Consider the following 15,969-nt stretch of genomic DNA (forward strand, 5'->3'; position numbering starts at 1 on the left):
CTTATTTCCCTCTGCAGAATGCAAATAAATTCATATACTTTCCACAATGTGATTTTCCGGATTTAATTTGTGATGTGCTATCTCTCACTGTTACCAATAACCTACCCTTCAATTATGGGCTGCTCATGTCTTTGTCAGTGGGCAAACTTACAAAATCAGCAAGGGATCAAATACTTATTTCCACCACTGTACCTTGAACGCGATACGTTCTTTAAGTGGAAGCCAATGTAACTTTTCTCTTAAGGATTTTGCTTTTAACTGGATATACAGTTGACAGTAACTTACAGAACACAATTGTTTGAAGCATAGGGTGGGGTGAGGGGTTAGCATTTGTTTTTGAAAATTCCAGCCAAGATAAGAAAATCATGTTTCAGTTCTTGTGTTTTGAGTTCTAACCAGGAATTTTACTATGGAATTACTCTGCCATGCTTTGATTGTGGATCAAAAGTTTTAAAAAGAAAACAGTCTTAACGAAAACTACATTTTTAATATGAATTATTATAATGTCAATTGTTCAATCTGTTAAAAAAAAAAGAATTGTCTTGTTTTGATATAAAAGTCATTCTGTATCAGTGCATTCATTATAAATAGTATATTTGTAAATAAGCTAACACTGAGTCATTTGAAATTTTTTAAGTTCTAGAAAGTTGACTTTGTCCTGGCAAAGCGAATATCTGCTTTACACAGTCACACCTTAAAACTATTACAATTTATATGGAATTAAAGCTAATCTGCATCCTAAATGAGACTGAAAAATTCCATCTTTAGTGATTATTCACGCTTCAAAGATGTCTGTCCTACTGAAAATATGTTGATATACTGAGATTTCATAAAATAATTTCTACTTAACAGGTCCGAGTTGTATTGTACACATTTATCAAGGAAACAATAGTAACATGGAGGGGCATAATTGAACGTCGCCGGCGAAACAGGTCGCTGGCGATCTATTTTGGCAGCAGCGCAACAGCTGGCCGGAACCGTATTTTCGAAAAAGATGGCCGGCCATCTTTTTTTCGATAATACGGTTTAGCCCGGCCAAATGCCAGAGTTCGCCGGGTTTGAGATCGCCGGTTTTGTTTTTCAGCGATAATGGAAAAAAATGCCGGCCATCTCAAACCCGGCGAAATCCAAGGCATTTGGTCATGGGAGGAGCCAGCATTTGTAGTGCACTGGTCCCCCTGAAATGCCAGGACACCAACCGGGCACCCTAGGGGGCACTTCTAAAAATTTTTAAAAAATACACAAATAGCTCCCAGGTGCATAGCTCCCTTCCCTTGTGTGCTGAACCCCCCACACCCACTCCCCACAACTCTACACCATTACCATAGCCCTTATGGGTGAAGGGGGGCACCTACACGTGGGTACAGTGGGTTTTGGGGGCGTTTGGAGGGCTCAACACTTACCACCACAAGTGTAACAGGTAGGGGGGGGGGGGATGGACCTGGGTCTGCCTGCCTGAAGTGCACTGCATCCATTAAAAACTGCTCCAGGGACTTGCATACTGCTGTCAGGGAGCTGGGTATGACATTTGAGGCTGGCAATAAAGTTTTTTATTTTTATTTTTTTTAGTGTGGGAGGGGGTTGGTGACCACTGGGTAAGTATGGGGAGGTCATCCCCCATTCCCTCCGGTGGTCATCTGGTCAATTGGGGCACCTTTTTGAGGCTTGGTCATGAAAATTAAAAGACCAAGTAAACCCGGCAAAATACTGATTGACGCCGCTTTTTTTTCCATTATCTGCAAAAGCCGGCCATCTGGTAGCCACGCCCATGTCCCGCCTTCGCTTCACCGCCGACACGCCCCCTTGAACTTTCGCCGGCGCAGCGACAGGAAAGCGGTGATGGTGTCAAAAACGCCGCTTTCGATTATACCGATTTCGCCCCTTTTGCGAGATCATCGGCCATCTCTCGATTTATGTCGGAAGATCGCCGGCGATCACTTTCGAAAATAAGCCTGATAGTAACATTAGTAGATGACGGCAGAAAAAGACCTGCACGGTCCATCCAGTCTGCCCAACAAGATAAACTCATATGTGCTACTTTTTTGTGTATACCTTACCTTGATTTGTAAAGAGGGGTATTTTCGATATGATGTCTAAATCTAATTTTGGACATTTGGCAAAAAACACCCAAAAATGCAATAGCGAACATGGCCATTTTCAAACCAGAAAAACGTACTTAGTTTCGGAAATGGCCATTTGCTAGATGTTTTTGTGCTCAGTGTGTCGATTTTAGGACCATTTTCAAAAAAAATTTTTTTAAAGTCCAAGGGGAACAACTCACAAAAACAAGCCATTGGGATGTATGGGGAAGCCAGCATTCTTAGTAGATCCGCCACACAGACATTTTATTTATTATTTATTTATTTATTAGGATTTATTTACTGCCTTTTTGAAGGAATTCACTCAAGGCACTGTACAATAAGAATAGATCAAACATGAGCAACAGGCAATTACAGCAGTAAAAATATTCAAATAACAATACAAAGCAGGGGTGTAGCCAGCCTTCCGTGGGGGAGGGGTCCAGAGCCCGGGGGAGGGGGCACATTTTAGCCCTCCCCCCGGCGCTGCGCCCCCACCGCCGACATTGCGGCCCCCCCCTCCCGCCGCAAACCCGCCGCCGCTGCAGCCTACCTTTACTTTTGCTGGCGGGGGATCCCACTCCCCGCCAGCCGACGTCTTCTTCTCAGTCGCTTCCTGCTCTTCAATTTGTTTGCTGACGTCCTGCACGTTGTACGTGCAGGACGTCAGACTCAGAGAACAGTTCTCTGAGTCTGACGTCCTGTACGTACAATTACGTGCAGGACGTCAGCAAACAAATTGAAGAGCAGGAAGGACTGAGAAGACGTCGGCTGGCGGGGAGTGGGATCCCCCGCCAGCAAACGTAAAGGTAGGCGGCGGCGGGTTCGCTGGGAGGGGGGTCCTGGGGTGAATCTGCGGGGGCCCCGGCCCCCTCAGGCCCCACGTAGCTACGCCACTGATACAAAGTATTCATTTATTTGTTACATTTGTATCCCCATTTTCCCACCTATTTGCAGGCTCAATGTGGATTACATAGGACCGTCAAGGCATTCACCAAGTCGGTTGAGAGCAAATACAAGTTTATATAGTGATTGAATGAGGTAGTTGTGAAGGGTCAGGAGGAATGAAGATTGTATATTTTCCAGTAAGATCATTGGTCATGCTGTGTTGCTGGATGAAGGGGTTTATGTAGGATCGTTGGGGTAAGCCTTTTTGAAGAGGTTGGTTTTTACTGATTTCCTGAAGTTCAGGTGGTTGTGGATTGTTTTCACAGCTTTCGGGAGTCCATTCCATAGTTGTGCGCTTATGTAGGAGAAACCGGTTGTTTTGTATGTAAGTCCTTTACAGTTTGGGTAATGTAGGTTTAGGGAAAACGCGGGGTACAAATGTAACAAAAAAAATCTCTCTATATAAAAGGCAACACCACGTTCTATGAAGCCTCCAGTCGGAAGTGTGAAGGGGGAGAGATATCCGGTTTCCCCATGAGTGTCTGCCCCGCCCTCTGTAACAAACAGTCAGTGAAGGAAAACAGCAGAGCATGAAATCAAATCGCTGGCTCTGTAACAGTGAAGCAGTGTTGCCAGGTGGGCGGTTTTACCGCCCAATTGGGCGGTTTTCCGCGACCCGCCGCGGGAAATTTTTGCCCGCGGCGGGTCGCAGTTTTTTGGGCTTCTTTTTTTTCTTTTCCGCGGTTTTTCGGGCGTTTTTTTCGGCCGCGGGGGGCGGGGTTAGTGACGTTTTGGGCGGGGTTAGTGACGTTCTGGGCGGGGCCGGTGACGGGGGAGGCGGGGCCGATGACGGCGGGGGTGATGACGCGGGGGTGGGGGTGTCGGGGGCGGGGTTTGAGTTTGGGCGGGTTTTGGGCTGTTTTTAGGCTGGATTGGGTGGGAAAAAAATTTTCCACCTGTCAACCCTGCAGTGAAGGACTCAGAGGGGAGAGGGGGGAGGGGAGAGAGGGCAGAGGGCAGGGACACACACACTCCCACATGCACACAGAAGAAAACATTGCTAGCCCCCCCGTTTCATTTGCATCAGAAACGGGGCTTTTTTTACTAGTATATATATATATATATATATCACATGGGAGAAAAAAAGCTCTTTTTGATTTACAATCACATCAGCACACGAGTTTGAAGTGCTGGTACAGGAGTCATATATTTCAAAAATATTGCATAACAAGATACTCCTCCTTCGACCACACCTGCAACTTTTTCCAACGGTGGCGTCTCCAATTTACTTCAATCAATGCATAAATATTCAGTATTTGAGACATGCTGTGCTCTCTTCTGACGCAACTTCCTGTCCCCGGCAAGGTCGCGCGACGGGAGAGAAGGAAGTTATCACAGGGGACTGGGCACCGGAGAAGGAAAGCTGCTGTGGGATTCTTAGTGGGCGACCTCAGGTATGAGTTTGTTGGGGGGGGGGGGGGGGGGGGGAGTGTGTGAAGGGGAGGAGAGTGGAAGATAGAGGGGAGGTCGATCGATTCCCGCATGCGTGTGAGAGGACAGGGGTGGACGGCGGCGTCAGAGCGTGACCGAGTTACCAAGGAGGTTGGATGAACAGGAGACGGCGTGAACCTATCTAGTCCATTATAGGAGCTGAAGCCGGTAGGCGGAGCTTCTTCACTCTGTTTTAGTTCACCCAAGACAATAGCAAACGCTATTGAAAACAAACAATTCGGCATAAGGGAGTGCCCAGCTGTAAAAAGTCTAAACCTCTACCGGTTGGGTAGGTAGTGCCTTAAAAGGTGGAGGACAGAAGATTGTATTTATTTTTTTACTTTTTCAAAGGTTCTCATATCTAGATATCAGAAATAAAGCTTGAATATCACTAAAACAGCTTAAATATTATTGCAGCTAGTAGGAAAAGCAGTTATAAACTCTGTATTTTGTGCTCATTTTTCTACACTGTTCTGTGCAGTGCAGATGGCCAAATTTCCTGTTTCCTGATAGGTTCGTCTGAACTGTTGTGGTCAGTGTGTTTTGTCTAGCGAAAAAGGTGCTGGTACTCAAATGCCAGGCCACCCTTTAGGGGTGGGGTGATCATTGAGTGACCCACCTCATAATAGCCAGACCCCCTGCAACCAGTCACAGAATCTATGACACGGCAGAATTGGTGTAGGGCCTGAGCTCTTTCATTAAAACTTGGGGACAATGGGTCAGTTTTAACAGACAATGAAAAAGGTGCCGGTACTCAGTAGCCCCTCAAAAAAGCCCTGGTTGTGGTAATCTTCCTTGGAAGCATAGTGTTACAAAGATGATGGAATATATTGAACATAAATGGAAATAAAATTAAACTCTCCTTTTATTGGGGCACAAGGAATCACATCTTCATCATCAGTTTTGTAGCAGTTTACCATTTAGATGCACAAATGGATTATTCTGTTTTTAGACATATTTCAGGGACTAGTGATTTTATAAGTCAAAATAAATATTTGGTTTCACGCTGATCCCTTTTGTTTAAACATAACTAAATGGGCCATAAGCCCCTAATGCAGTCCATTGGTTTTCTTATATTTTGTTCTTGTGGTGACTTATACTGTGCCAAAACTGAAGGAACTCATTGTAAAAACTATCCACCCTAAAAGGTTGTTTTCTGGCAGTACACGAGAAATTGTGATTAATGAATAAATAAGTAAGTGTATGTTTGTGTCTCTAGTCATGCATCCAAAGGTTATATAATCCCTTCAAGATAGCTAGTTAATCATTTAACTTACTACTACTACTTAACATTTCTAAAGCGCTACTAGGGTTACGCAGCGCTGTACAATTTTAAACGAAGGACAGTCCCTGCTCAAACGAGCTTACAATCTAAAGGACAACTATGTAGTCAATCAAATGGGGCAGTGTAGGTTTCCTGGATAGAGGTCAGTGGTTATGTGCCGAAAGCTACAGTGAAGAGGTGGGCTTTGAGTAAGGATTAGTGGAACATAACCACAGAGGCATGGAGTGGTCACATTTTTAATATGGTAATACTAGGGCCCAGCTAAGGAACAGGTTATTTTGAGTTAGTCTTTACTGGACCAAACTTGCTTTCATTGTTCCGTCACCACCCAGCTGGATAGGCAATATCTTAAAAGGTGGAGGATGATGGAATTTTTTTTTTTTTTTTTTTTACATTTTGTTCCACATTATCCCAAACAAACTTGGGTTCAATGTGGCTTACATTTGAAAATACAGTGAGACAGAATAATCAAATTCAATTATAGCACGGGAGAAAGTACATTTAACATAGATGAGATTACCATATATGTCCGTCTGAGCATTTAAAAGTCTGTCCTTTAATGATGCTGGATGTTCAGAAATCAAACCATAAATATTATCACATGTATACACCAGAACAGTCATCCATGTATACATTGCAAAAGTAAGCAACAACTTCTACAGAGTATATCCCAAATTTTTTATTTTCTTAGTTCCATCTTCCAAAATTTCAGACAGCAGATGTACAGATCAGTAGAACCCAAAGCAGTCCAAAACAAGTAAAGTCAGAAACAATACAGTTTATACCTAATTGTTCAACCACCGTTAGGATTCACCTTTGGTTTAAAACGCAAAACTATGTGCATGTAATGACTGGATAAACGAATTAAAACAAAGTTTAGAGCAAATGCCCTTAATATGTAGTACTTGGTATCAATAATGAAACAGTGATGGAATATCACTGAGCCAACAGATTTATTTTCCATTAAACATAATTAACTTTGTATGAACTTGGCGGCTAATAGTGTGCTGAACTGGACAATGTCAGCACATTAAACTGCCTCTGGACAAAACTTCTGAATGAAGGAAGTCCCTACCTCATTATTAAATACATAATATCTGTGAAATAGTAGCAATTAAAAAATGTGCATTTTTATAATTCAGCACTGCATTCCACAAAACAAAAAGGAGCAAATTCCCACATGCCATCTTTTTCTTTTGATGTAGGCACAGGAAAAAAATGTTAAATGCTCCCAGTTTCAACATAATTAATGGTTTTTTTTTTAATTGTACCTGATTTTCATAACATGATGTCTTTTTTTGGTGGCCCTTTACTAGGTGAAAATATCTCTGCATGAATACAGGGAGTTCCTATAGCCAGCCTAGTGGTTAGAGTGGTGGACTTTGGTCCTGGGGAACTGGGTTCGATTCCCACTGAAGGCACAGGCAGCTCCATGTGACTCTGGGCAAGTCACTTAACCCTCCATTGCCCCAGGTACAAATAAGTACCTGTATACAATATGTAAGCCGCATTGACCCTGCTATGAGTGAGAAAGCGCAGAGCACAAATGTAATAAAAATAAATGACACAGTGATTTAAAATGTAGAACAAATTAGTACTCTAACTGATGAAACCAATACTTCCTCTGTGTACAAGCCAGCATGTTTAAAAATATAATTGAGATTAAATAAAAATGCTAACAACAACAAAGAACTACAACAAGGATGCAGCAGGTCGTAGGTTTGCTTGATTTGTTTTGGGTGTACTAGATGACGGCTGCACGGGGAAGGGGAAACATAGATTAACCTAATTGGCTTCAACTTTTTGACGTCATCCCATCTCCTGTTTTCTCCAACCTCCTTAGTGAGTGCAGTCGAATGCATGTGACTTGATACCTTTTGTTTATAAATATTTTTAAGTATTGTGTTGACATTGTAATACTTTGTATTGTTTGAATATTTTTACTGCTGTAATCGTCTAGTGCTTATGCTTGACTTATTCTTGCTGTGCACCGCCTTGAGTGAATTTCTTTCAAAAAAGCTGTAAATAAATCCAAATAAATTAAACACAACATCATGTTCTACAGGACAGCTGATAATACTAGCCCAGCCCACAAGAATCATTGTCCAAATTGCTACTAGGCCAGCCTCCTACACTCAGTGAGTTTCCTCTTCTCCCCCCCCCCCCCCCCCCTCTCAGTTTTTTATTTATTTGCCAGAGTCTCCATTCGCACCTCAAAACGGGTGACCTAATCCTAAACCTTCAGGTCATCCATTGGCTACAGTTGGCCAACCACAGCCACTTGCACTTTAAGGATTACAGAAGACTGAAAGTTCTGAATTTTGGTTGTATAACTTGGCTGTGAAATAATAATGTAGCAGGAGTTTTTTTGATTTTTCATTGTTAACCAATTCACTTAGGGGACAAATCTATCATGTGCCAAAATGCAGCACCCTGATTCCGTTATAGAATATTAGCATAAGTTGGTATTTGTGTGTCAATGTTTAAGCACTTACCGTATTTTTCGGACTATAAGACGCACTGGACCATAAGACGCACCTAGGTTTTAGAGGGTGGAAATAGGAAAAAAATTTTTTTCCTTTTTCTCTCCTCTAAAACCTAGGTGCTCCGGTGCGTCTTGTCCGAGTTCGGGATCGCCCTCCCCTACTTACGTCACGCGATGTTCCCTGGTGGTCTAGTGACGTCGGGGCAGGAAAGAGAATTGAAGTCTCGGCGGCCATTTTGAATCTCGCCGAGACCGTCAGGCAGCATTCAGGAGGACGGAGAGCAGCGCGCTGGGCAGGAAAGAGGGGGCTCTTTCCTGCCCCGACGTCACTAGACCACCAGGGAACATCGCGTGACGTAAGTAGGGGAGGGCAATCCCGAACTCGCTACCTTCGGACTATAAGACGCACCCCCCATTTTCCTCCCAAATTTTGGGGGAAAAAAGTGCGTCTTATAGTCCGAAAAATACGGTATTCTATGTCAATAGCAGGTGTAAATGTATGCACCTAACTGTAACACTTCAGCACATAAATGACTATTCTGTAATCTATACATGTAAAATTATGACACATCTGGGCACCTGTCCCTGTGAACACCCCTTTTCGTTTACACGTATGGGCTGGATTCAGTTAGGGTTACCATATGTCCGGATTTACCCGTACATGTCCTCTTTTTGAGGACATGTCCGGGCAACCGGGTGGGTTTTGCCAATCTACCCGTTTGTCCAGAAATCCGGACAAACGGGCAGATTGCTAGCCTCCCCTCCCCTTACTCACTACTGCCCTGGTGGTCTAGTGACCTCTTCCGCCTTTGGGGCAGGAAAGAGCCCCCTCTTTCCTGCCCAGAGTGCTGCCCTGCATGCATCCTTCTTGTTGCTGATCTCGGCGCCGATTCAAAATGGCCGCCAAGTTGAAGTGACCTCACGAGACTTCAACTCTCGGCGGCCATTTTGAATTGGCGCCGAGATCAGGAACAGGAAGGATGCATGCAGGGCAGCGCTCCGGGCAGGAAAGAGGGGGCTCTTTCCTGCCTCGAAAAGGTCACTAGACCACCAGGGCAGTAGTAAGGGGAGGGGGGTGACGGGGAGGGGGAGTGACGGGGTGTGTGACAGGGGGGAGGGGAAAATGTGACAGAGGGCGGAGCAAGGGTGTGAAAGGAGGTGGGGCAGGGTGTGAAAGGGGGCGTGGTGTGTTGTGGGGGCAGGGCATGTGTCCTTTTTGGGGGACAAAATATGGTAACCCTAGATTCAGTAAATGGCACTCAAAATTTAGTTGTATGCGCATCTCAGAATAGCATGCGATTTTGTGTGCTGTTTATAGAATTTCCATGTTTTGTGACTTGTGCACTCACATTTATAACGTACTGCTGAGTGCGCTCATAGCAGTTATGTAGGTGAATATTACATTCATGCGTGTGGTAGTATTCTATTTTCTTAGCACGCAAATGGCGCTTACATTTAGGCACCAAGGTTGTACAATAAGGGGGAATAGTAACTATCCCTAAAAAAATTGAAAACCACTTTCGCAGCAGAGCTGTACTAGTTTTACAAGAACTTTTAAGAGGTTCTCGGTTACCTAATAACATAGCTTTCAGCTTTGGGCTCAAGACTACAGTTAGGACATCACTGGACAACACAGAACTATTCTTTAAGTGACTACATAAGGGAAATTGTTCTGCCGTTTTATTATTCAGGTTGCAGACAGAAAATGATTTAAATGAAAGTGAAATAGCACAGTACAGTTCTCATTTGGAAATAATAATTTCTGTTACATTTTTAGTGATAAAGTGGTCTACAGAAATGCCTGAAGTCAAGTCCATGTTCAGAGAGGTGCTTCCTAAGCAAGGTATTTACATTTTCTAGATTCAATCAAGAATTGTAAATATAAGGGACAAAACTAAACTAAATCCCCAAACATTCAATCACCTTGTTGAAACTAAGCAGTAGATTTTTTTTTTGTACCCCGTGCTTTCCCACTTATGGCAGGCTCAATGCGGCTTGGTTACTTATTTGTACCTGGGGCAATAGAGGGTTAGGTGACTTGCCCAGAGTCACAAGGAGCTGCCTGTGCCTGCAGTGGGAATCGAACCCAGTTCCCCAGGACCAAAGTCCACCACTCCTCCACTCGTGATTTAGCTAAGAGAAGCATGCATATACATCAGTTTTTTTAGTTTGTTTGTTTTTTCCCCCCTTGCCTAAGACAGTGGTTCCCAAACTTTGTCAGTTCATAGCACCTTTCGTGTCCGAGCAATTTCTCACGGCACCTTCCCTTGGCCACACAGGTCCCTATCTTTTTTTTCTCTGCACAAATATAACAGTGTCCCTATAACCAGCCCCTCCAAATGACACACTGATTATGATTTATAAGAAAGTATTACTCTACCTGTTATTATATTTCTTCTTTATACATCTGTATGCTGCACAAGCCAGCATGTTTAAAAATATAAGTGAGATTAAATAAAAAATGCTACCAACAATAAAGAATGACAGCTTGGATGCAGCAGCTCATATGACCTGCCTTTGTAGCAGTGGCGTACCAGGGGGGGGGGGGGGGGGGGGGGGGGGGGGGGCGGTCCGCCCGGGTGCACACCGCTGGGGGGGGTGCTGCACGCCTGTCGGCTCTTCGTTTTCATGCTCCCTCTGCCCCGGAACAGGTTACTTCCTGTTCAGGGGCAGAGGGAGCATGGAAACGAAGAGCCGACAGGCGCGCGGCACCCCCCCCCCCCCCCAGCGGCGTGCACCCAGGGGGGGTTCTTTCGCCGGGGGATCGCGCTGCACCCGGGGGTTATTTCGCCGGGGGGGGGGGGGGGGGTCGCGCTGTTCCGGGGGGGGGGGGGCACTGCACCCAGGGGGCGCGGCGCATCGGCGATCCGTCCCGGGTGTCAGCGCCCTTAGGAATGCCACTGCTTTGTAGACTCCTTCCTGAACATTGCCTGGATATCCTCCATAGTAGGCTTATGCCTGGGCAAGCGGTGTGAAGGTGGACTAAGGCACTGGCTGCACTGGCTTAGGTGACCTCGAAGACCTTAATGGCTCTTGATGCACAATCAGCTGGCGAGCTGGAGAACGGTCTATGTGTTGTGGACGCTTACTATGCATCGATGATATTGATATTGGCGAAGTGATAGCACTATGTCATGAAGGGGAGCGATGGTGATGCTTCTTAGCTTTTTTTATACTGTAGGTCCCTCGATGCAGGCGGAATGGAAGATGAGGATGTAGAGTCCTTGCATGCATGCAGCATCGAGTCCGATGCAGGAGTTTCTCAATGTTGCATCGGCACTGCTGATGCAGGTTCCATGTCTAGTGCTGAATCCCCTACTATGCTCAATGCTGATGCAGAACCAAATAATTTTAATTGTTAGGCTCTGCAGGCTTTAATAGTCCACGCTTGCATATACTGACAGCAGGTACAATTAATGTCCCAGTGTTCAGGACCCAAGCACTGAATACACCAATTATGGGGGTCTGTGCCTGAGATAGTCCTATTGCATTGGGTGCACATTTTGAAGCCACTTGGGACCTTCAATGATAGGGTGGGAAAAATGTCAAGAGGCTAGGTCAAAAGGCTCTATGGCCTGGGAACCTCTAGTAGATTTGAAGCCAAAAATGATTGATGCTTCCAAACCAGGAGAAGGGCCCAGAGCCAAAACATGAAAAATTGAAAAATTAAGGAATGTAAAATGAAAAATTAAATAAATTCACAAAGAATATGACAGAAGCTAAGTAAAAGGAGAAGCACTGAGAGGGAATTTTGATGTGCTGAGGAGAGATTAGAAAAAACAACCTCTCTGCTCCACGGAAAATGTAAGATTGATGGTCTCATGCTTGAGCGTTGGGCAGGAAGGCACCCGCACATGTGCAGTGGGGACACTGTCTTGAAAATTTAAAGTAATATTACACTTTGGTTGGCAGTGTCCGCACCAGGCTTTGTCGGATGATGTCGCCTATATGTATGTGAGAACATCATGCCTGCTTATCCTCGGCGAATAGGTTCAGTTCCCACTGCAGCTCGTGACAGTTACCTAACCCTCTATTGCCCCAGGTACAAAATAAGTACCATATGTAAACTGCTTCGTTTGTAACCACAGAAAGATGGTATTCCAAATCCCATCCCCTTCCCCTTTCAGCTAAGTCATTTTCCCCCTACTTTCTAAATATCTTCCTCCTGAGCTACAGGCCATAGCTCCCTCCAGAACTAGATACAGTGGAACCCCGATATAAAGCGGCCCATGATAACACGATTCCACATATAAAGCGATCATGTCTTGGCTCTCCCTGTTTTTGTTTTTTTTTTATATACAGTTCCTTTTGCAACAGATCAATTTTTGGTTCAATTGGGTTCGTGTTCTAATGACCCCACTATAATGCAGTATTTTATGGTTCCCAATCATAGCGCTATATCGGGATTTCACTGTATGTCACATTTTTCTGGGTAGCAACAAACCAAGAAGTGGGGAATGAAGGAAGGCTGGACAAACCACAGGATCAACAAATAAAATTGTATTGCTGCGATGTATATGAAACAATGCACAAAAACATAAAATCAATGCTCAAGACTCGACAGAATGGCATCGTGTTTGATGATTGTGCAGCTGAATGATAATGATGAAGTGGTCTTTAAAAAGACCATTCATGCATGACTGTGCCAGAGCCGGTGGTGGGAGGCGGGGATAGTGCTGGGCAGACTTACACGGTCTGTGCCAGAGCCAGTGCTTGGGAGGCGGGGCTGGTGGTTGGGAGGCGGGGATAGTGCTGGGCAGACTTATACGATCTGTGCCCTGAAGAGCACAGGTACAAATCAAAGCAGGGGCGTAGCCAGCCTTCCGTGGGAGAGGGGTCCAGAGCCCGGGGGGAGGAGGCACATTTTAGCCCTCCCCCCGGCGCCGCCCCCCGCCCACCGCCGACATTGCCGCCCCCCCCCTCCCGCCGCGAACCCGCCGCCGCTGCAGCCTACCTTTACTTTTGCTGGCGGGGGATCCCACTCCCCGCCAGCCGACGTCTTCTTCTCAGTCCTTCCTGCTCTTCAATGTGTTTGCTGACGTCCTGCACGTAATTGTACGTGCAGGACGTCAGACTCAGAGAACAGTTCTGTTTACGTGCAGGACGTCAGCAAACACATTGAAGAGCAGGAAGGACTGAGAAGAAGACGTCGGCTGGCGGGGAGTGGGATCCCCCGCCAGCAAAAGTAAAGGTAGGCGGCGGCGGGTTTGCCGGGAGGGGGGGTCCTGGGGTGAATCTGCGGGGGCCCCGGCCCCCTCAGGCCCCACGTAGCTACGCCACTGAATCAAAGTAGGGTATACACAAAAAGTAGCACCCATGAGTTGGCTTGTTGGGCAGACTGGATGGACTGTGCAGGTTTTTTTTTCTGCCGTCATCTACTATGTTACTATGTATAGAAAACACACATGGGAATGCACACTTAATACTCCGATAAAGTGCCTGGTGAAGCGTGAGTGCTATCGGAGTATTAAGTGTGCATTGCCATATGTGTTTTCTGCAGTGCATGAATGGTCTTTTTAAAGACCACGTCATCATTGTCATCCAGCAGTACAATCTCCCAAATCAGGCTCCTGATGCCGAAACACGGTGCTGTGTCGAGTCTTGAGCATTGATTTATGTTTTTGAGCAGTGTTTCATATACATCACAGCAATAAATTTTATCTGTTGATCCTGTGGTTTGTCCAGCCTCCCTTTGTTCCCCAGTTCTTGGTTTGTTGCTGTTATTTTTGTGGGACTTTTTGTGTTTAGGTACCGGTTGGTTCCACATTTTCTGGGTAGGAGTGTATTATAGAATAGCTGGAATGCCTTCTGCCCTATCAACTGTATCAGGTTAAAAAAAAAAATTGCATTTTAAATATCCAGGTACTTTGATTTAATGAATGCACGATAGTCAAACATTTTTTTTCTCCTTAAAATTACAGGGCAGTTATGTGTAGAGGATACACCTACTATGGTGCTGTGTAAACCCAAACTATTGCCTTTAAAATCTGTGACCCTAGAAAAACTGGAAAAAATGCAGCGTGAGGCACAAGAAACAATTCGACAACAGGAACTAGCTAAGAAAGATCAAGAGCAGCAGCGGATGCAACCGTAGATCACCTGGATGAGACTCTGGACAGTGTTGTGTAGTCATGCATTAGCATTATTGACTTAAAAGAACATTGAGAGCAAAGCAACTGAGTAAGCGTTTCACTACTTAGACCTGTTCATCACAGACATTTTATGTTCATGTTAACTGTCTTTGCATTATTTTGTCCACCAGTTGTAAATAAAGCTTTTTCTTTGAAAATTACAGGTACGAGTTTCTAGGTTTTATAAGTATAATAAGTAGCCGTTTGTACATAGAATGCAAAATCTTTAAGTCATCAGAAACCGGCTCTAGCTATAAGTAAAAACAAATCAGCATTGAGAACTGGAACATTTTGTTTTCTGGTCTGTAGGAAGACATTTGTTTTAAACTCTATTGAACTACAAACTTAATAGTGCATAAGTATTGGGTTGAAAGGGGGTAAGAATATATTGTTTTTACATTTTAAGAAAAAGTTAAATGTTTGAAATGAAAATGTGTATCTTCACCTTAATGTGCATGTCTTTGTAAATCCCAGCCGGTCTTCACATTTTTGTTTGTATTATAAAAAAAAAAACCCGATTGCATCATATCATACTACCCACCTATTAAACAAATGTGAATTTGTCACTGTGCTCAATTGTTCTATATTTGAATAACAATATATTACAGGTTTTATGCATCTCCATGTATCCTGTTAAAAACACTAATATTTGTGAGAGGTGGAGGCTCATTTTCAAAGCGCTTAGGCTTATAAAGTTACTATAAAGAGGAGTATTTTCAAAGCACAGACTTAAGAGAGTTACATGGAGGCATATTTTCAAAGCACTTAGACTTGCAAAGTTCCATTGTAACCTGTGGAACTTTGTAAGTGCTTTGAAAATTAGCACCAAATTCTTTAAATAAATAGTTTCTCTGGTTGAACTTCTGACCTGCAAGGTGAAATCCTCTGGAGTTTTATTAATTAAAAAGGGAATGAGACAGTACAATTACAAGTAACAATCATTTCTGGTACAAGATGCAGGGGGTTTTGTAAATATTATTTAATTAATAACACAAAAAAAACAGACCATCATTTATACCCCAGTGGAGTACGGATTAAATTTTAACTGCCAGCCCCTCGGCCATTCTTCTAACTTTCGGAGATCCCTTCTCATCGTTTCTACTCCCTCCAGGGTATCCACTGTATTGGCTATCTTCATGTCATCACCCTGGATTTGTTCACACCGGAGCCTACAAAGGCCTCTCTGGTACTATGTAAGCCACATTGAGCCTACAAATAGGTGGGAAAATGCGGGATACAAATAAATAAATAAAGCTCATTTTGAGCAGTAGATTCTCTGTGACTGCTCTTGCTGTTAAGGCAGCTGCTTCCTTGGCAGCACAGTGTTCCTACACATTGTGTGGGATTTTGAAGGCATGGGAGAGAAGGGTTAGGGGAGATTTGTGGGTTCTTATTCTATTTGTTAATTCTTTCTGCTTATTACATTCATACGGAGTCTGGGAGGGACTGCACAGCTAACTCATAAGCTCCACCAGTATTCTGTAGTTCTCAGTCTCCATCTACCTGCTGGTAGAGTGTATAAGCCATGTGTCAAGGTCACTCAGGAGGTACTAAAGGGAAAACAAATTAGCACGCAAGGTCTAATTTCTCCTTATTGATGTCACCGAGCTC

General features: G+C 44.3%; 1 protein-coding gene across 1 annotated transcript; it reads left to right on the plus strand.

Moving 5' to 3' along the window:
• The first annotated feature begins 4,302 nt into the window (after nucleotides 1–4,302).
• On the plus strand, nucleotides 4,303–14,921 carry BBIP1 (BBSome interacting protein 1). The gene is made up of 3 exons (XM_030202761.1): nucleotides 4,303–4,420; nucleotides 10,005–10,070; nucleotides 14,149–14,921. Exons 2-3 carry the CDS (start codon nucleotides 10,025–10,027, stop codon nucleotides 14,319–14,321), a joined length of 219 nt encoding a protein of 72 aa, XP_030058621.1. The 5' UTR covers nucleotides 4,303–4,420; nucleotides 10,005–10,024; the 3' UTR covers nucleotides 14,322–14,921.
• Nucleotides 14,922–15,969: the final 1,048 nt, after the last annotated feature.

This window comes from Microcaecilia unicolor, chromosome 5 (genome assembly GCF_901765095.1).
Source record: "Microcaecilia unicolor chromosome 5, aMicUni1.1, whole genome shotgun sequence".
Classification (NCBI taxonomy): domain Eukaryota; kingdom Metazoa; phylum Chordata; class Amphibia; order Gymnophiona; family Siphonopidae; genus Microcaecilia; species Microcaecilia unicolor.